The sequence below is a fragment of the Agelaius phoeniceus genome, assembly GCF_051311805.1.
Source record: "Agelaius phoeniceus isolate bAgePho1 chromosome W unlocalized genomic scaffold, bAgePho1.hap1 SUPER_W_unloc_1, whole genome shotgun sequence".
NCBI classification, from domain to species: Eukaryota; Metazoa; Chordata; class Aves; order Passeriformes; family Icteridae; genus Agelaius; species Agelaius phoeniceus.
Window position 1 is genome coordinate 2,278,177 of NW_027509866.1, and position 21,030 is coordinate 2,299,206.

The 21,030-nt window shown below is 53.8% G+C and overlaps 2 protein-coding genes across 2 annotated transcripts in view; both read left to right on the top strand.

Moving 5' to 3' along the window:
• Positions 1–206: 206 nt before the first annotated feature.
• Positions 207–21,030, top strand: part of LOC143692435 (uncharacterized) — a 47,430-nt gene continuing 26,606 nt past the window's right edge. Inside the window, exon 1 of the mRNA XM_077172667.1 lies at positions 207–1,447. Coding sequence (XP_077028782.1) covers positions 207–1,447 — 1,241 coding nt within the window. The remainder of the gene's footprint in view (positions 1,448–21,030) is intronic.
• LOC143692379 (olfactory receptor 14A16-like) lies at positions 7,653–8,585 on the top strand. Its single transcript, XM_077172614.1, has one exon. The coding sequence runs from the start codon at positions 7,653–7,655 to the stop codon at positions 8,583–8,585; it is 933 nt and encodes a 310-aa protein (XP_077028729.1).

Genomic DNA, 21,030 nt, shown 5'->3' on the forward strand with positions numbered 1-21,030 from the left:
AGGAAGGTGAGGAGGAAGTCAGTGCCCCTTTCCCCCTCTCTCCTGCTCCATCTCCCAGCCCAGCACGGCCCCCGGCTGCAGGACAACCCTGCTGCCAACCCCGTCCTGCCGGGGATGCACTGGGGGGATCTCCTTCCCCTTCCCTCTGGCACGGAGGCAAATCCCATCCTCTCCTTGGCCTTCCTCCCCCCAGGAAGGACCTGAGAATGGAGACCAGAAAGAAGAAATCCCCACAGCAGAAACTCATGGATGAGGCCATTATGAGTGACTCCAGGGCACAGGAATCCAATGGGGAGGAAAATCCCCAGAGATTTTACAGGAAGAGGGGCTCCAAACCCAGCCCAGGGTGCTCTGAGGAGGAAAGACCCACCCTGAGCCAGGAAGGTGGACAGAGCTTCAGCCAGAGCTCAGAGCTGGTGGACCATGGGCAGCTTCACAATGGGGAGAAGCCCCACAAATGCTTGGAGTGTGGGAAGAGCTTCAGGCAGAGCAGCACCCTGATCAGCCACCAGATGATCCACACTGGGGAATGGCCCTACGAGTGTGGGGAGTGTGGGAAGGGCTTCAGCTGCAGCTCTGCTGTCATAAGGCACCAATGCATCCACACTGGGGAGAGGCCCTTCGAGTGTCCCCAGTGTCAGAAGAGGTTTCAGACCAGCTCTGATCTCTGCAAGCACCGCCGGATTCACACAGAGGAGAGGCCCTTCCGCTGCCCTGACTGTGGGAGGGACTTCAAGCGCAACTCCACCCTCATCACCCACCAGCGCATCCACACTGGGGAGAGGGAGAGGCCCTACGAGTGTCCCCAGTGTCAGAAGAGGTTTTACACCAGCTCTGATCTCCTCCTGCATGAGCGGATTCACACGGATGAGAGGCCCTTCCACTGCCCTGACTGTGGGATGGGCTTCAAGCGCAACTCCCACCTCATCAGGCACCAGAGGATGCACACCGGGGAGAAGCCCTACGAGTGTGGGAAATGTGGGATGAGCTTCAGCCAGAACTCTAACCTGATCTCCCACCACAAGACCCACACCAGGGAACGACCCTATGAATGTGGGGAATGTGGGAAGAGCTTTAGGCAGAAGTCTCTCTTGATCTGCCACCAGAGGATCCACACTGGGGAAAGGCCATACAACTGTGGGGAATGTGGGATGACCTTTAGTAGGAAGCCCCAAATGATCATCCACCAAATGATCCACACAGGGGAGCGGCCCTACAAGTGCCCCGAGTGTGGGAAGAGGTTTCACACCAACTCTCAGCTCCTCCAGCACCAGCGAATTCACACGGATGAGAGGCCCTTCCTCTGCCCTGACTGCGGGAAGGGCTTCAAGCACAACTCCACCCTCGTCACCCACCAGCGCATCCACACTGGGGAGAGGCCCTACGAGTGTCTCCAGTGTGGGAAGAGCTTCACCAGCAGCTCTCACTTGACCAGACACCAACAGAGGCACCAGTAAATGAAGCCCTGCAAGTGCCTCAACTTCAGGAAGAGCTTCCTGCACTGCTCCAGCTTCATCCCCCATTGGAGATCCCACGTTGGTCAGAGCCCTGGTGATCCATGTTCCCTGTAATCCATGCTGGGAAGACAATTGTACCTTTGGTTGCCCCACCAATGACTTTATGTGGGATTGGAGAACATGAGGGTCTGGCCATGGCCCTGTCATTACATTCACTCCCACCTCAGGTCATTGCCAGGGGCAGGAAAGGGACTCTCTCTCTCTCTCTCCCCAGGGAGAAGGGTGTCCTTTCCAGACAGGAGGAAATACATTGCCAGGAAGACCTAGTTGTTGATGTTGTAGTTTTCTCTGTAAATAGTTTTACTTATCCCTTCTGTTATCAATATTGTTTCTGTTCCTGTTTGTTCCTTATTTCGTTCCTGTTCCCAATAAAATGTTCTTTTCCCAGCCCGGGATCTTTGCCTTTTGTGCTTTCCATGGGAGGCGGGAGGGCAGCGAGGGCAGCGCGGTTTTAGCGGGAGCAGGAAATTGGGGAATCCCATTCCTGAAGCCCGGCCCGTGGAAACCGAGCATCCCAGCTGGTGCCAGCCCTGGTGGCCATGGCAACCACCCCTGGCATGGGGTCTCCATGGAGCTGCCAAGGGACTGAGCATAGCAACAGGGGGCTGGTGATGGTTGCTATGGAAACTGCCCATAGCAACAGTGGACTGGTGATGGTTGCCTACTAAGGATCAGATTTGTCACAGGCCCTCAGAAGGGTTCCATGGGGACATTCCAAGAGTCTCCAGGCTGTTCCAGAGCTGGAATGTCACACACAGAGCCAGGGGCTCCATGGAGACCTCCCAGGGCTTTCTGGGGATGGTAAAGAGCCCTGTGGTCAGAGGCAGTCACAGCCATTCCATGGTGACATCCCAGGAGTCCCCAGGCTGCCAAAGAGCCGGGATGTCCCAGACACTCACATGGGTTCCTGTCATGAGCACAGTGGGAGCTTCAGGCAACATTTATTAGAAAAGCTCCTGTTGGGTCATGAGGTGCAGAAACGATCCCCAATGCTCCCCATAGATCCCCAAATGTCACTGTATCAGTGTTCCGTGCTTTCTTTCCAATGGAAAACAACCATCCTTATCCTCCAGGTGTCCATGTCTGAAATTGGGATTCCACCTCCAAAATTCTGGATATCCAAGGGTTGCTCCCAGGCACAATCTGCCAGTACCATCAAGCCTGGCTGGCCTTGACCTCTGGTGGCTGCCCCTGCAACACTGGGGCTGGGTCCTTCCCTTCCCATGGAGATCACTGGGACATTGTGGGGACCTCATGGAACCAAGGGGATCATTGTGGCACCACTCGAGCCCATGGAACCAAGGGGCCATGGTGACCCAGCGGGGCTTTATGGAACCCAGAGACCATTCTGGCTCTGTGGGGCCTGATGGAACCATGGAGACCATTGGGACCCTTCAGGGCCTGGTGTCACCAAGGGGGCATTATGACTCCTCAGGGCCTCAGGGAAGCAAGGGACCATTGGGACACTGTGGGGCCCCATGGAACTGAGGGAACATGGAACAGGCCTGGCTGGTTTGGCCTCCCAGGGGCCACCTGACAGCTCTGGCTGATGTTGCAATGTCAAGGAATGCCTCTCATCAGCTCCTGGAACACTGGGGCTCCGTGCTTTCCTTGCTATAGAAAAGAACCATCCCTTTTTTTAAATGTCCATTGCCAAAATTGGTATTCTCTCTAAAAATTTTCCTATATGCAAGGGTTTCTCTCAGAAAAAAACCTGCCACTTCTGGCTGGCCTTGTCCTCTGGTGGTCACCTCTCTTCTGCCTGGCAAACACTGGGGCTCTGTTCCTTCCTTCCTACAGAAAAGAACCAACCTTCATGTCCATGGTCCATGGCCAAAATTAGAATTTGGCTTCCCAAATTCCATATATCCAAAGATTGCTCCCAGACAAAAGTAGTAAGGACAGACAGGTCAGGCTGCCCATGTCTGCTGGTGATTTTCTTAGACTCTGAGTTGAATGCTTTCAGTTGAAAAAACCTTGGAAAGGGGCCAGAGATCTCCCAAGAAGGGTTTTTGAGGACTTGGGCACATGACCGATACATATGGACAAAGGAGCTGTTGTGGTGATTTTGCATCACAGAAGTGATGTCCTAAGAGAAGCTGCTAGCAGTTTCATCTGTGTCTGACAAAAAACCAATCAGTAATTAGCTTTGAGATCTGACAATCTGTTAAACCACGAAGGAAACTGTACACGCCTCTGTGAAGACACATGTTAAAGATGGGAAAGCCTGGGAGGGTCTCTTTCCCTTCTGGCTGGCACAGAGGTAACAAGGCTGACCCGGCCCCGTCTCAGCCAGGCCGGGCCGGGCGGCTCCTGCCGTGGGGCCGGGCCCCTTCCCAGGGACCCCGCCAGGCCCCATCGGCTGCCGGGCAGTGCAGGGGAGGCCGCGGGGCCGAGGCCGGGCCGGGCCATGGCTGCAGTTGGGAACATCTGGGCCCTGCTGAGCCCTGCCCCGCCGCCAGCCCGGGCCCAGCCAGGATCTGCCGGGCCCCAGGAGCAGCCCCGGGCCGGGCCGGCTCGGCCAAGCTTCTGCCACCCTTGGGCTTCAGCCGCAAGCCCCGGGCAGGGGCAGGAGAAGCCATCGGCCCCCGGCCGTGCTGCTGCTGTGCTCTGGCCTGGCTGCTGAGATCCTGGCCCTGCCCCAGCGCAGCCCATCCTGACACAGCCCCAGCGCAGCCGCTGCAGAAACCTCCATCGTAAAACAGCTCCGGCCGCAAGCACCGAGCCCGGCCGGGGGCACGGAACCATCTGCAGGCCCCGGGTGAGATATGAACTCTTTCAGTGCTTCCATCCTCCCTCCAGTGAGAGAAAAGGACAAAGTGCAGGCACACAGAGGAGCAACATCAAGACACCGAGGTCACTGAATAGGAAGTTGAGTCCCAGATGGAAGGGATGAGGAGATGCCTTGATCTTGGGGCTGAAATCCTCTTGTAAAGCTATGGAGAAGGATGGAATTAATATATCAGACTCTCTTTTCCCTATAACTATTTGAAAATATGGGGAGATGACTTGTTCAGCAAAAAACTCCATGCTAAAGTCGGCAAATGTTGAAGTAGCTGTGATCCTATGAGAAGTTTAAACAGAGAAAGAGAGAAGATCGGTGAGATCCTGTGCCCTCAGGGAGTGAAGAAGAAGATCTCTGTTGTCAGAGATGAAGATGATTTCAGAAATGGATGAAGAGAATCTTTGCTCTTGAACAGCTCATCTTTAAACTCATACCCCATACATTGACATGGCCCATAAAAACAGCTGTGGGAAAAGCTATGAAAAATGGGAGGGACTTGACAATTGCAGATTTTCTGGGCAGCTGCTCTTCGTGGGAATTGAGAGCCACGAGCAAATGTTTTTCTTATGAAGAAGTCTCCATAGCATGAAAGCGAGACTCCTCTCCTTAAGTGAACTGAAGAAAGACTGTTCTAGATGGTGTAAACTGACTGAAACTTTCAGGTTTTGTCTCCTTACGTTGTCAGTAAGAAAGAAAAGGTTGTAGGGAGAGGAGAAGTGTTCAGATTCTTATTACTCTTTCTTCTTTTTACTGGTAATAAACTTTTCTGTATACCCTTTTAAAATTTTGAGCCTACTTGGCCTTTCTCCTAATCCTATCTCACAGCAGGAAATGAGTAAATATATTCCAGTGAATGCAATGGTAATTAGCCAACACTGATCCCACTGCACTAATAGATGCATTGGCTGAGAAATCTCAAATTAGCAAACCAAAAATCACTCCAGATACATTCCTGATAAACTGCATTAGAGCAGAGGGAAATCAAGGCAGAGCCATGGTTTGTCAGGACTTGATGCATCCCAATGAGCCCTGTGGTGCATTTGGAGCTGAGCCCTTGAACCTCAGGGCCTGAGAGGAGATTGCACAAACCTTTCCAGGAGTCAGTCAGAAGAAAACCCCAAAGTGTCTCAAAGCATGAATGGGTCTCAGTGAGGTCCATCCCCAACACAGGCTCCTCATGGACTCCTTGGAGGAGAGAATTGGAGGCCAGGATTGACCAAAAACATCTCAGAGACTCAGAGTGGAAAGGAAATTCCAAACTACCTTAAAATTTTTGAGAAGCTCAAAGCATTACTGAGCAGCACTGAGTGTCAGTACAGAGCTCTCAAGGGACTCATTAAAGCAGATAATTGGGGCCATGATTGCACAAACCTCTCACAGAGTCTGTATCAAAAGGGAAACACCAAGTACCTTAAAATAACTGAAGTACCTTGAAGCATTAATGAGCCCACTAAATGTTGTTACTGATAACGGCTCTCCAGGGACTCATTAAGCAGATAATTGGAACCTGTAAATGCACAATCTTTCTCATAGAGTCTGTATCAAAAGGGAAAGAGGAAGTAGCTTAAGAAACTTAAGTACCCTGAAGTATTAATGAGTCCCAATCAATGCTGCAACCGGCAGAGAATCTCCAGGGACTAATTACAGCAGATAATTGGAGGCCATGATTGCACAAACCTCTCAGAGACTCCAAGGCAAAAGCCAAACCCAAAGTCCATTGAAAAACCTGCAGTCCCTGCAGGGAGCATGAAGGAGCCCCCAGGGCCATTGCTGAGCAAGGCTCCCCAGGGACTCCTTGCAGCAGATCCTTGAGGCCACTGGGATGTGGGCTAGGGGGGGATGCTGAGGGCAGCACAAGGGGCTGACAGTGCCCAGCCTGGCTGGGGCTGTGCCAGGAGGCCCCAGAGCCTCAGGACAAGGTGTCTCCTCCCAGCCCTTGCTGGCACAGACCCTGCTGTGCCCCAGGGCACCAAGACTTGGCTTCTCTTTGTCCCCACCTGTCATCACTGCCTGCAGTTCTCTGCTCTGCCTGGGGACACTTGCTCAGTCGTGTCCCTCAGTGGGACCCATTAAAAGTGCAAGAAACTTTGGAGTTGGATTCTGCCTTGGAGTTCCGGAGAGGTTTCTTCAGCTCCCTCTCAGGGACTGATGTTCAGGGCCTGAGCACAAAGCCCCAGAGGCTGATTAAAATCCTTGTGCTGTGTCTGTGCTGCTGAGCTGGTCTGGGCTCCTGGCCCAGAGGCAGCTCCTGCTCCCCAAGAAGAGCTTCAAAAGCACATTTCTCTGGATGAGCAGCTCTTGTGCCAGCCCAGCAGGGCTGGGGCACTGCCTGCAGCCAGCCCGGGCACAGCCCAGAGGCACAGAGAGCTTCAATCAGTCAGGGCTGGGAAGGGGCTGAGAAGTGCCTGGGGCACAATCACTGCCAGCCCTTGGCACAGGAACCTCTGGCTGCAGGACAATGCAGCTGCAGCTCCTGGAGCCATCTCCTGCAGCTGGAACATGCCAATGCCTGCAGAGCCTGTGAGTACATTCTCTGCTTGTCTCTTGTGCAGAGCAGCCAGGGGTGCCCAGGGCTGTCCTGCAGAGCAGGGTCCTGCAGCCCAGGGCGCTGTGCTGGGGCAGGGACTCTGCTGCCTGCCAGGGACAGCTCTCAGCCAGCCCTGGCAGCTGCTGCCAGCACTGGGGGACAAGATCTGGCTGGGAGGAGACAGCTGGTGAGGCTTGGAAGTGTTCTCCTTGTGTGGGGAGGATGCTGCATTGTTCAGGACTGCTCCCAGCATGGCATTGAACTGCAGAACATTTCCAAGTAGATCATTCAGGGAGCACAGCAAGGCAGGGGCTGCATAAGGGGGATAATCCTGCTTTTTTAATCTACTGCTCTGGGTTGCCTGGAAAAGAAACTGCCCATAGATATTCATCTCTCAGTTAAGGCTGAGAAAAATAAATTTAAAAATTCTCTTAGATCTGAATATACTTTGCAGTTACAGAGATCAACAGAGGGCCCCTGAGCGAAAGCATCAGTGTTGCTTTTTCAGCCTCCTCAGGGTTGCTCTGACATTGCCATCAGAGCCTGCAGAGCCAGAGCTGCCCCTGGGCAGTGCCTGAGCTGGGAGGGCTCTGCAGGGCAGAGCTGAGCCCCCAGGGCTGGGCTGGGCTCTGGCAACACTGGCAGGGCCCAGCCCTGGGCACAGGGAAGCAGCTGCTGGCAGGGACAGCTCCAGGCAGCAGAGCCCTGGGAAGGCAGTGGGGGGAAAGTGCCCCCAGGCTGTGCTGGGATATTTCAAGTCCTCTCCAAACCCAACTATTCCATGATTACTTTTCTTACAGATCCCTATGTGCAGCCCCAGCAAATGTCCAACAGCAGCTCCATCAGGCACTTCCTGCTGCTGGCATTGGCAGACACGCGGCAGCTGCAGCTCCTGCACTTCTGCCTCTTGCTGGGCATCTCCCTGGCTGCCCTCCTGGGCAACGGCCTCATCATCAGCGCCGTAGCCTGCGGCCACCACCTGCACACACCCATGTTCTTCTTCCTGCTCAACCTGGCCCTCGCTGACCTGGGCTCCATCTGCACCACTGTCCCCAAAGCCATGCACAATTCCCTCTGGGACACCAGCAACATCTCCTACACTGGATGTGCTGCTCAGCTCTTTTTCTTTCTGGTCTTCCTCTCAGCAGAGTATTTCCTCCTGACCATCATGTGCTACAACCGCTACGTGTCCATCTGCAAACCCCTGCACTACGGGACCCTCCTGGGCAGCAGAGCTTGTGCCCACATGGCAGCAGCTGCCTGGGCCAGTGCCTTTCTCACTGCTCTCATGCACACGGCCAATACATTTTCCCTGCCCCTGTGCCATGGCAATGCCCTGGGCCAGTTCTTCTGTGAAATCCCTCAGATCCTCAAGCTCTCCTGCTCTAAATCCTACCTCAGGGAACTTGGTCCTCTTCTGGGTAGTGTTTTTCTGTTTTTTAGCTGTTTTGTGTTCATTGTTTTCTCCTATGTGCGGATCTTCAGGGCTGTGCTGAGGATCCCCTCTGAGCAGGGACGGCACAAAGCCTTTTCCACCTGCCTCCCTCACCTGGCTGTGGTCTCTCTGTTCCTCAGCACTGGCATCTATGCTAACCTGAAGTCCCCCTCCACCTCCACTCCATCCCTTGATGTGGTTGTGTCAGTTCTGTACTCGGTGGTGCCTCCAGCCCTGAACCCCCTCATCTACAGCCTGAGGAACCAGGAGCTCAAGTCTGCAGTGTGGAGACTGATGACTGGATGCTTTCAGAAACATTAAACTGCTGGCCAATTTCTGCAAACCACCTGTAATAAAAATCTTCTTCGATTCTTCTTGTTGGATTGATTATGAATTTTTTCCCCTTTGTTGTAGCTTTTTCATATTGTTCACAAATAATGTCATTGTTTGTGCCATTTCTCATTTTGTTGCTCTCCACCTTCCCTGGGGCCACACACTGTGTCAATGAGGGGCTGCACTCTTGGTGGCATTAAAGGAACTAATGGATCTCCCAGCAGAGTTTTCAGCAGAGATGCCCTTTTGTTGCCTTCTCTGGAGCTGCAGCAGCAATGTCTGTGTGCAGAGCTGGGGCAGATCAGTGCTGGCCCAGCAGCTGTGCCCAGCAGCAGCAGCAGCAGCAGCACTTGGTGTTGCCAGTGCTGCTGCCGTGGCCCTGCCCCGCTGCCCTGGTGGCCCTGGTGTTGCTGCAGGGCCTGAGTGCTCTCGGGGCCGGGCACAGCCCTGGGGGTGGCAGTGCCGGGGCTGCAGCAGGGACAGGCCATGGGCACTGCTGGGGCAGCGCTGACGCCTCAGGCCAGGCCCTGGGGGCTCCAGGCTCCTTGCCCAGGCTCTCTCAAGAACACGGCCAGGCCAATGCTCAGCACAGAAACCCCCGTCAGCAGCCCCAGGCTGGCCGTGGGCAGGCTGGGGGCAAACAGCATGGCTGGGGCTCTGCAAGGGCCCCGGGCCAGACGGGAAGGAGCAGCAGAGCAGGGGCTGATCCATGCCCAGTGCGCTGCACAGCCCAGGGCAGCGTCCCAGAGCGTCCTCATGCAGCTGCCAACAACATCCCCCCTCTGCAGCCCTGGCCTCTCCCCCAGCTCACACAGGTGCCCCATCCTTGCAGGCACAGACACGGCAGCACTGCCTCAGCAGCCCCTGTTTGCATTGCACACAGCAGGGCCAGCACCCCCATGCTGTTGCTGTGGGGACATGAACCTGAGGGAGCACAAATGCCACCAGCCCCTGGGGCCAGCAAGGCCTGCGGGACACCAGGGAAACCACTCAGCTTTGTCCTGGCCTCTGCACTCAGCCAGAAAGTTTGTTCCCATCAGCTGGGAGTTTCCTGTGCCACTGCAGACGCTGTTGCTCAGAGCCAGGGCTGCCTGGCAGCCACCCCCAAACTGCCCTGAGCATTTCCTTGGCTTCAGCTTTGCTTTCTTTACTCTTTTCTTGAACAAATTTCTTCCTCTTGCCAGGCCCTGTTCCCTGCCCTGCAAACAGCCCATTCCTGTTTGCCCTTTCCTCTCTGGCCCCACTCCCCATTGCAGTTCCTGACTTGGCCCCATGGGAACGTCCCTTGGGCAGCAGGATCATCCTACAAGTGCTGCAGGAATTGTCTGCAGGCTCCTGCAGTGCCTGCTGCTGCTCCCTTTCCAGAGGCACCCCAGGCCAGGGGGGCACATCTGGGCTGCTGTGTCTGCCTCTGGGGCTCCCTGTTCTGGGCAATGAGGAGGAGCTGCAGAGGCTCTGCAGGACTGACAGGATGGGCTTTGGGGCTGCCAGGAGAAGCTGAGGGACCTGGGCTGCTGGAGCTGCTGAAGAGGAGGCCCAGGGCTCATCCTGCAGCTGCTCCAAGGGTGGTTTCAGGGAATCCCAGAATTAGGAAGTTTGGAAAAGGCCTTGGAGATCATCAAGTCCAACCTGTGCCCTGGCGCTGCCTTGTCTCCCCTGAGCCTCCTCTTCTCCAGGATAAACAACCCAATCTCCATCAGCCACTCCTCACAGGACTTGTGTTCCAGATCCCTCCCCAGCCTTGTTGCCCTTCTCTGGACACGCTCCAGCCCCTCCATGGCCTTCCTAAATTGCGGGGGCCAGAACTGGACACAGCACTTGAGGTTATGCCGAACCAGTCCCCAGCACAGGGGAAGAATCCCTGCCCTGCTCCTGCTGGCCACACCATTCTTGATCCAGGCCAGGAGCCATTGGCCTTCTTGGCCACCTGGGCACACTGCTGCCTCATGTCCAGCCTGCTGTCCATCAGTCCCTGCAGGTCCCTTTCTGCCTGGCTGCTCTCCAGCCACTCTGTCCCCAGCCTGTAGTGCTGCAGGGGTTGTTGTGGCCAAAGTGCAGGACCCAGCACTGGGACTTGTTCAACCTCACCTTGTTGGATTTGGGCCCTGGATCCAGCCTGTCCAGCTTGGTATCATCTGCTAATTTGCTGACGATGATGGACTCTATCCCCTCATCCAGATCATCAATGCAGTTCTTGAAATGCATGCTGGCTCTGATCCCTGGGCCATCCTGTGGGTGCCCTGTGATGGCACTCAAGGTGATCTGTTCCATAACTTTGCCAGGCACCCAGGTCAGGCTGACAGGCCTGGAGTTCCCCAGCTCCTCCTTCCAGCCCTTCCTGGGGATGGGCTTACACTGGCACCTCCAGTGCTCTGGGCCCTCCCTGCTGAGCCAGGACTGATGGTAAATGATGGAGAGCAGCTTGGGGAGCTCATCCACAGCTCCCTCATCCCCCTAGGATGGATTCCATCTGATCCCATACACCTGTGAGCATCTGAGTGGCTCAGCAGGTCAGCAGCTGCTTCCTCCTGGATTCCAGGGGGCTGTTCTGCTCCCTGTGCCCATCTACCAGCTCAGGAGAACACTTGTCCTGAGGACAACCTGTCCTAATATTGAAAATTGAGACAAACAAGGTGTTAAGTAGCTCAGCCATTTCCTTGTCTTTAGTTACCATTTTCTCCCCTTTATCCAATAAAGAGTAGAGGTTCTCCTTCTCCCTCCTTTTTGCTAGTAAATTTTATATAAAAACTACTTAACATTTTTTTTACAGATGCTGCCAGGTTAATTTCTAATTCAGCTTTCACCTCTCAACTTTTTTTTCTGTATAACCTAACTACATCCTTAAACACTTTCTGAGTTAATGGTCCTTTTATCCTCTGAGTTCCCACAAAAGCTCCATGTGGAGCCAGGACAGTCATTTTCCTCACCAGCTCATCATTTGCCACACTGGGACCGACTGTTCCTTCCCCCTTAAGATTACTTTCTTGAAAGGTGTCCATCCTTCCTGGACCCCTTTTTTTTAATGGCTCTTTCCCTTAAAAGAATCAGTACCTGATTCGGTACTCCCCAAATCAGCATCCTGAACAGGCCAAAGTCTGCCCTTCCTAATTGCAGTGTCAGCAATAAAGAGATTGAACTAACCAGGCCCCAACCCTGAGCCGTGGGGACAACCCTGAATGTGACTCCATTTCTGAGCTGCTCTGAGTGGCAGGGATTGGATGATTGGATGAGGCAAATGGTGGTGTAGGGGTAGGGACAAAGTCTGATTGATTGTAAGCCATGAAGCGTCTGGATTTTCATACCAGTCTGGATTTTCATATCTGTTCAAACTTCATGAGGAGGTGCTAGGGACAAATATCAACTGGACATTGCTGATATCAATCCATAAACCGGAGAAGGTAAAAGGACAGAACAGTTCTCTCTGCAATGTTTTCAATATTTTATTTCACCTTGAATATACTTCTGAAATCTGACTAATTAGCCACAGAAGAATTGAAAACTTAAATTTTTCCCAAGGGCTTTTCTTCTTAAGGCGTTTTGAACAAATGTTTATGAGCTTCTTTCACTGAATTCCTGAACTGAAGAGCTCAAGAAAGACAAGGCCTCTGGAGTAGGAAAATTCTTCAGCAACCTCCAGGTGGCTGCAGATCCATCCCCATCAGAGCAGCAATGAACAGAAATGGGCACAGCTTTGTGGCTGCTGTCCCAGCTTTGGCATGGGCCCTGGGCCTGGAGCAGGAGCAGCTCTTGAGGGCCCCAAGGCCGGGGCTCTGGTGCTGCCCTGGGCAGATGGGATGGCAGCAGGGGCTGCAGAGCTCTCAGCACCTCAGGCCGAGGGGAGCAGGGCAGCCAGGGAGCCTCCTTTGGCCTTGGCCAAGCACCTTCCCCCATGGCTGGGGCTGAGTCCTGTGGCAGCTGCAGCTGCTGCTGTGGCCTTGGCAGGGGCTGAGGCTGTGGGGCCAGTGCCCAGAGCAGCCTGGCCTGAGCAGAGCTGTGGGGCCAGAGCCGGCTGGGCTGGGCTGGGCTCAGAGAGGCCCTTGGTGCTGCCCAGAGCTCAGGGCAGCTGGCAGAGCTTGCAGGGAGCTGGGCTGGGCTCCGAGAGCCTGGCCCAGAAACCATCAGTGTCCATCTCAGCCTGGCTGAGCGTGCAGGGGCAGGACTCAGGCCAAGCCTTGTGGGGCAGGGCCAGCGCCTGTGCAAGGCATTGCAAACAGGCAAGTGGCCCAGAGAGGAGGCTGCTCTGTGCCCTTGGTGGCATGGACAGAGCAGGGAGGGGGCCCAGGACATTTGTCAGCGCCAGCCTCTGTGCCCATGCGTTGGCAGCCCTGGCTGCTGAGCCCAGCTTTGGCCTGGGCTGAGTTTGGCTGTGGCCCAGCTCCATCCTCCTGCGGGGCTCAGGGCCTGTTCCCGGCCATGGCCAGCCCTGGCTGCCTCTCTGCTGGCCCAGAGGCTGGCAGAGCCCGGGGCAGGGCTGTCTGTGCAGCCCCTCAGGTGCCACGGGCTCTGCAGGAGCTGGCAGAGGCTGCCCAGCAGGGAGGCCATTGGGCACAGAGCCCCAAGGCTGCTGTGGGCACCACGGCACAGGGGCCGTTCCCAGCCGCAATGCTCCTGGCCTGGGCTGGGCCTGCACAGGGGCTGGGCCACCATGGCTGGGCCAGCACAGGGCCACAAAGGGGCCACGCAGCCGCTGCCGGGGCTGACAGCAAGGCCAGGCACACACAAGCAATTGCTGAGCATGGCCTGTGCTGGCCAGGCCTGACTGTGCCAAAGGCAGAGCTCAGCTGCCCTTGGGGGCTGCAGCAACACTCCAGAGCCCAAAGAGCCTCCATGGCTGGGCTGGAGACCAAGGCTGCAGCAGGGAAATGCAGGGCTGCTGCGGGATGGGGAGGCCATTGAATTCCAGCACACACCTCAGCTCTCTGATGATCCCGGCACCATGCTGGGCCCTGTTTCAGACTGGAGCAGAGCAGATGTTGATGGGACAGGAGCCCTGTGGGGCTGTCAGGCACCTGCAGCTTGCAAGGTGCTCTGCTCTCCCTCAGGTGCTCTGGGAGAGATCCAATCCCAGCTGGGCACCTCAGGGCACAAGTGGCACTGCCTGTTCATGGGCACACAACTGATGTCTACCTGGAAAGGGGCACAGTTGTTAACGCCTGTTAGTTTCCTAATATACCAGAAAATCTTTGTTATCTAGGTAATCTGAGTTCTTTTTAGAAATGTCAAAGTTTTCCCATCATGAACAGAAATTTTCTGGATCTACTGGATTGTTCTTCTAATTGCAGGAGAAGAATTACTGGTCTTTCCATCTAATTGTGTCACCAATATTCAGTCTAATTTTTTAACTGCTTTTTTTTATCAGGTGTTTTTAGCTCTCCTCTTGAAATGGCCATGTCTAAGTGGCCATCTCTTCACTAGACCGGCTGGATCTATGTCCTTTCCATTGCTCCCAGATTTCGTCCTCCAGATGCTCTCTGGTCATTCAAGTGCCTCTCAACTGACTGGTTTCATGCTTTAAGCTCCAGAAAGTTGCCCAGTCTTTCTGATGTTAAAATAAATACCATATTAGTCAACATCTTAATTGTGTTTATATCAATCACAAAATTATGTTTTCTTATGTCCTTGTCTAGAACTTTTCCTTTTTGGAAATCCCTTGGGGATCTGGACATGTCAGATGCTGCTGGGACATCCCAGAGAGCTGAGGGAAGAGCTGTGATGGTTCTTAAACTGTTCAAATGTTCAACTCGTGTTTGTTGGCAAGAAACCTTTCTGTGCCTCTGAGTGTCACCAGGCCCTGAGCCCAAAGGACACAAACCTGATGAGTTGTGGTTCCCACTGCAGGGGCTGCACTTGGACCTTGGCTCTGCACAGGAGAGCTCTTCATCCCCTTTCTCTCTTTTCCTCCCTCTGGGCATGGAGGGAGCTCCTGACTTCAGCCTGTGACTTGTGTTGCAAAGAGCAAATCTGGGTAGAATCGGGGCAGGAAGGGTTTGGGGGGGGACCTTGGGATCTGTGCTGGGCACAGAAGGTGTTTTCCATTGCTCTGAGACTGTCTGCTGTGCAAAGTGGATTTAATATCCAGCAGAGGAATGACTTTTGCATTTTATGGAGCTGTGCCTTCCCTTGGCTTTGTTGGCTGACAAGAAATGAACATCCCTCTGTGTCTCGGGCAGCTCCTTCTGCAAGGAAAGCAGGTGGGAGTTGGAGCCAAGGAGCTGAAAGCTGCAGGTGCAGCCTGGGCTGGAGGGAGCTGAGATTTGCACAAGGCTGCTCTGAGTGCCAGGGCTTGGATGGGGGAAATGGTGGGCTGGGGGTAGGGACAGAGTCTGATTGACTGTCAGCCATGAAGGGTCTTTATTTCCATATCTATTCAAACTTCATGAGGAGGTACTTGGATTCAGTGTCAATTGGAGATTGCACATATCAATGAATTAACAGGAAAAAAAATCTAAACAGGACCTAAAAAATGTTTTCTCCCTGTCTTTTTAAATATCATGTATTCAGTTTCAATGCACTACTGAGATCTACTTAACCACAAAGGATTTGAAAATTAAAATCAAATGATTCCCAGAGGCTTGGCTTGTTCAGGTGTTCTGAATGTTAATGAGCGCTGGGACACTGAATTCCTGAACTGGGGAGCTGAAGGCTGAACAAATGATTTGGACAATTAAATCAAATTATTCCCAGAGGCTTGGCTTGTGCAGGTGTTCTGAATGTTAATGAGCCCTGGGACACTGAATTCCTGCACTGAAGAGCTGAAGGCTGAACAAGCCTCTGGAGCAGTGAAATTCAGCAGCAGCCTCCAAGTTGCTGAGGGTGTCAGCAGCCCCCAGTGAGGCCATCCCTGCCCAGAGACCGTGGGGGAATGGGCAGACAAGGAGAGCGTCCCTGGGGCTGGGGCAGCACAACTCAGAGGCACCAGCGGCTCCAGCTGGGCAATGGAGTGTGGAATGTGGCTGGGAAAGCCCTGCCTGGGCTGGGCCAAGCAGGACACACAAGCCCTGACTCCTATCCTGGAAACAACTCTCTCAATGAGACACTTAAAAGGAATTTACAGTTGTTTGTGTCCTCTGAGTTGGATGTGCTGGAGAAATACCAACAAGGGATTGTCAGGAGCTCCAAGCAACAAAACAGACTTTACTGGCAACTTTAGAAAATCAGAGAAACTTTGGCAAAAGGTTTAATACAACATTCAATCAACACAAAACACTTCTCAAAGCATTGACTTGGCCCATTCAACTTCACAAACTCATAGCTTGTTCAATTTTAAGTTAATCAAAATTTGCAAGGGAACAAAAATAGAAGACACGGGAAGAGAGAAAAATGTGATACAGAGAAGCACACACACAGCTACCAACTCCTGGATTCCAGCAATGTTCAGATGGAAATTCCAAGAGGAGGTAGGGGCAAGATGTGTGCTTGCCTTGTGGTCAGCCTTCAATAGCCCTTGGTCTCCCTGGGCCCTTCCCCCAGGTGGGGCTTGGGCTCATTTGGTCCCTCAGGAGCTGGGCTGGGGCTGCAGAGGTGGCTGTGGAGCATTGCCTGTGCTGTGCCAGGGACTGGCAGCCACTGCTGGGCTGGGATAGAGGCTCTGGGGGGATTGGGGTTCCAGGGCAGGGCAGGGCTGGGATTCCAGGGCAGGGCAGGGCTGGACCTGCCCCCACCTCTCCCCCACACACAAAGTATTTCCAGCCAACAATCTCCTCCAGGCTGTCACAACAGGGAATGCTGGATGTGGAACGCCATTCCTGGCCATGGACACTTGGATGAGAAGGACAGTTCTTTTCCATAGGAAGGAAAGCACAGAGCTCCAGTGTTTGGAAGGCAGGTGAGAGCCTCACAAAGTCAAGGCCAGCCACACTTGCCAGGAATGGCAGATTTTATCTGGAGCAGTCTTTGGATATAGCGAATTTGGAGGTGGAAACCCAATCTCGGCCATGGGAACCTGGAGAAGCAGGACAGTTCTTTCCTATAGAGAGGAAAACACGGAGCCTTCCCCAGTGCTTTGGGGACAGATGGGAGCTGACCCTTATGAAACCACTGCCAGCCAGTCTTGTCCTGGCAATATTCCTATGGGAACAATCCTTGGATATAAGGAAATTTGGAAGTGAAACTCCAGTTGTGGCCATGCATGCCTGGAGGAGAAGGACAATTCTTTTCCATATGAAGGAAAGCACGGAGCCTCAGTGTTTCAGTAGCAGATGAGAAGAGACCCTCAACATGCCAAGCTCAGCTGGACCAGTCATGTGGCCCCTGGGAAGCCAAACCAGCCAGACCTGTTCTTGTTCCCTTGCTTTTATGGGGCCCAATATTTTCACAATGGCCCCAACAATTTCATGGCACCCCTCAATGTTATCATGGTCCCAACAATTCCATGAGGCCTTGCAGTGTCACAATGGTCTCCGTGATTCCCCAGACCCCACAGTGTCACGGGACTCCTCTGTTCCATGAGCCCTGCAATGTCACAATGGACCTTTGGACCCTGGGGGTTTGTGGTGATCCAATGGTCTCCTTTGGCTCCACAGTGTCACAATGGACCACTGATGACACAAGGCCCCTCTGTGTCACCCTGGACCTTTGGTTCCATGCAGCCCTGCAGTGTCACAAAGGCCTCTTGGTTTCATGAGGCCCCACAGTATCACAATGGTCATCTTGGATTTATGGGCACCCTCAGGGTCACAATGGTCTCACTGGTTGCATGAGGCCTCACAGTGTCACAATGCTTTGCTTATTCCATGGATCCTCATAGTGTCACAATGGTCTCCATGATTTCATGAGTCCCTTCAGTGTCACAATGGTTTCCTTGGTTCCATGGTGCCCCACAGTGTCACAATGGCCCCTTGGTTCCATGAGGCTGCCAACTCTTAATGGTGCCTCCATTGTTACATGAGCCCCTGCAATATCAAAATGGAGCTTTGGCTCCACTGAGTCTCACAGTGTCACAATGGTCCCTTGGTTCCATGGCACCTCAAAGCCTCACAATGGTCTCCACAGTTCCATGAGGCCCTGCGGTGTCACAATGGACGCTTGGTTTGATGGGGTCTCTCAGTGACACTACAGTCCCTACATTTTCATGAAGTCACACAGTGTCAGTACGGTCCCCTTGGTTCCATGAGGCCCAGCCATGTCACAGTGCTCTCCAAGATTCCATGAGGCCCCACAGTGTCACAATGGTCCCTTGGTCTCACAGGGCCCCACAGTGTCACAATGCTCCCTTGGTTCCATGGGCCCTGTGCTGCTGCATTCCCCCCTCCCCTTCTCAGCCCGCCCTGCCAGCTGAGAAATGCTCCTTGGGGCTCGGCCTTGGCCAACAGCCCCTGGGCTCAGCTCCTCTGCAGCTCATCACAAACACTGTCTGCTCCAGGCACTGCTGCTGCCCAACCAGCTCCTGCTTTCTGGAGGAGCAGCCCTGGGAACTGGTTTTGGTCCCTCAGTGGCACAACATCCCTGTTCTCACACTGCCAAAGAAAGCTGTTGATGCCAAGTGTGGCCAGGATGACTTAACCTTACTTACATTGCCTGTAGGTAAGGGTAAGTCACAAGGTCTAAGTGAAGTTAAACACTGCTAAGAGTTACTGTTTTCCTAAGTAGTTATGTTTAATATAAGTTATAAGCTGAGTTAAATACAGCTTATTAAATGTTTCTCCGCTGTTAAATTGCAAAGTCATAGGTTACAAGTTAGATTAATCCTGCTAAAAGCTCTTTTTTGCTAAAATGTGAAACTGAAGGTATCAGTTTAGGTTAAGGTATAAGTTAAATCCTGTTAAGATCGAGCTCTGATAAGCTTTTGGGCCATTTTTCTTTCATCCTTGCTGTCACTGTCCTTGTGTCACACACACACAGGGACCGTTCTTGGTTTATTTCTGGTTTGATTGTCTGGATTTTTTTGGTTGTTGTTGTTGCTTTGTTTCCTTGGTGTGCCTAAAGTGTCCAGTCAGGAGCAGAGTGACTCTTGCCAAGGAACTTTGTGCTGCTGTCCCTTAATATTCAATCTGGTTTTTGCTGATCCCTTGCTGGGGATTTTTTCAGCGCTCTCAAGGCCTCATTCATACCAGGGTGAAGGAGCCCTGGCCCAGGCTCTGGCCCTGGGGGACACGGGGACGCTGCTGGGGGGTCCCTGTCCCCCTGTGCCACCCCCAGGGCCCCGGCCCCCGTCCCTATGTCAGGCTCTGGGGTCTATCTCGTGGAACATCCTCTGGGGGAGGCTGCGGCGCCAGGGTTGGGGGGACCCGGGGGGACAGGGGACCCCGCTGTGCACGAGCAGGGTTGGACTGCTCTGGGGGGAACTGTGAGGGGGGCCGGGGCAGAGTGACCTCCCCAGGGACCTCACACAGCAACCTGTGATGTCACAGAGCCAAATCTGGGATGTCACACTGGAATGTCATGCAGCTGCACTGTGATGTCGCAGAAGACTCTGTGATGTCAGAAAGTCACCCTGTGATGTCACAATCTGTACTGTGATGTCATAGCCTGCTCTATGATGTTACATAGCTGGCCAGTGATGTCACAATGCTCTCTCTGATGTCACAGAGCCACCCTCTATGAATTCAGGATCTGCTCTATGGCCTCACACCGTACTCTGTGATGTCACAGACAGATGTGTGATGTCATAAACCCCTCAATGATATCACAAAACCCTCTCTGTGATGTCATATTGCCACTTTGTAAGGTCACAGTATACACTCTGACCTCACAGCCAGCTCTGTGATGCCATACAGCCATGCCATGATGTCACAGCCTGCTCTGTGATGTCACAGAACCCCTCTATGATGTCATACAGTTCCCTCTATGATGCTCTAGCTGCTCAGTGACCTCACACAACAAACTCTGTCTTGTCATAGCCCAATCTGTGACCTCACACAGCCCATTCTGTGCTGTCACACAGCCCCATGCTGACATCACAGCTGCTCTGTGCCTCCATGACACAGCCACAGAGGAGCTGCTGTGACACAGCCCCCTCTGGGACATGCCACAGCCCCTGCCAGTGCTGAGCCCCTGGGAGCTCTGTCTGTGCCCTGCTGGTGTCCCTGAGGGGCCCTGGCAGTGCCCCAGCCCTGCTGGGCTGTGCACAGGAGCTGCTCCTGGCCAGAGCTGTCTCTCTGCAGCTCTGCTGCCCTTGCCAGGAGCTGCCTCTGGGCCAGGAGCCCGGCCCAGCTCAGCAGCACAGACACAGCACAAGGACTTTAATGACCCTCTGGGGCTTTGGTGCTCTTTGTGTCTGCCATGGCCAAAGTGCTGCCCAAGTTGGCTCTGGCAGGGCTGTCTTGCCACTGCTGCCCATCCCTGTGCCCTGTGCAGCCCAGGCTGTCCTACGGTGTCCCTGCCCTGCGCCTCTGTCCCTGCAGGCTGTCAGCATCCCCTGGCTGCCCCACCTGGCTGGGCTCTTCCTTTGCTGACAGCTCTGCCTCCTGCCTGCCCCTGTCTGCCCACACAAAGCCTTGGGCTGATACCAAAAGGGTTCATTCATGACCCTGTGGGGCTCCACAAGGGGCTGTGGGGCTCTATAAGGGGCTGTGGGGCTCCATGAGACCATGGGACCATTCTGTGAAACCAAGGATACTATTGTTACACTATGGGGCATCATGGAACCAAGGAGGCCATTGTGATCCAGTCGGGGAACCTGCTGAGACTATTGTGACACTTCAAGGGCCATTGTGGAGGTGCAGGACCTCGTGGAACAAATGATACCATTGTGACATGGCACGGCCTCATGGGAGCAAGGGGCCATTGTGACACTATGGGTCTTGTAGAGCTGAGGGGCCCTTGTGACCCTGTGTGGCACCATGGAACCAAGGAGAGCACTGTGACACTGCAGGGCTCCGTGGAACTGAGAACTCGTGTGGCAGTGAGGAGCCCAATGGAACCAAGGGGCCATTCTTTACTTCAGGGCTTTACACAACCAAGGTGCCATTGTGATACTGTGGAACCAAAAGAGACCATTGTGACACTGAGGGGCTTCATGGAGCCAATGAGACCATTCTGGCACTCTGAGTCCCCATGGAACCAAGGGGCCATTGTGACACCAGAGGGCCTCATAGAACCAAGGCAACCACTGTGACACTGCAAGGTCTCATGGAAACAAGAGACCATTGTGACACTGTGGGTCTCCATGGAAGCAAGGGACCATTGTGACACATCCAGGTCTGGTGGAACCAAGGGACCATTGTGATCCTGGGGAACCCAATAGAACCAAGGGGCCATTTTGAGACTCTGCGATCTTGTGAAACCAATGGGCCATTGTGGCATTCTCAGTCCCACGGAAACAAGGAAACCATTTTGACAATTGAAGGCCTCATGGAAGCAAGGGGCCATTGTGCCACTGTGGAGCCAAGGAGACCATTGTTATATCACTGGGCCTCATGGAAACAAAGATCTGTTGTGATCCTACAGAGCCTCATGGAACCAAGGGGCCATTGTGGTGCTGCAGGGCCCCAAG

Coding starts and splice junctions, on each gene's coding strand:
- LOC143692379 (XM_077172614.1), top strand. CDS start 7,653: ATGTCCAACAGCAGCTCCATCAGGCACTTCCTGCTGCTGGCATTGGCA.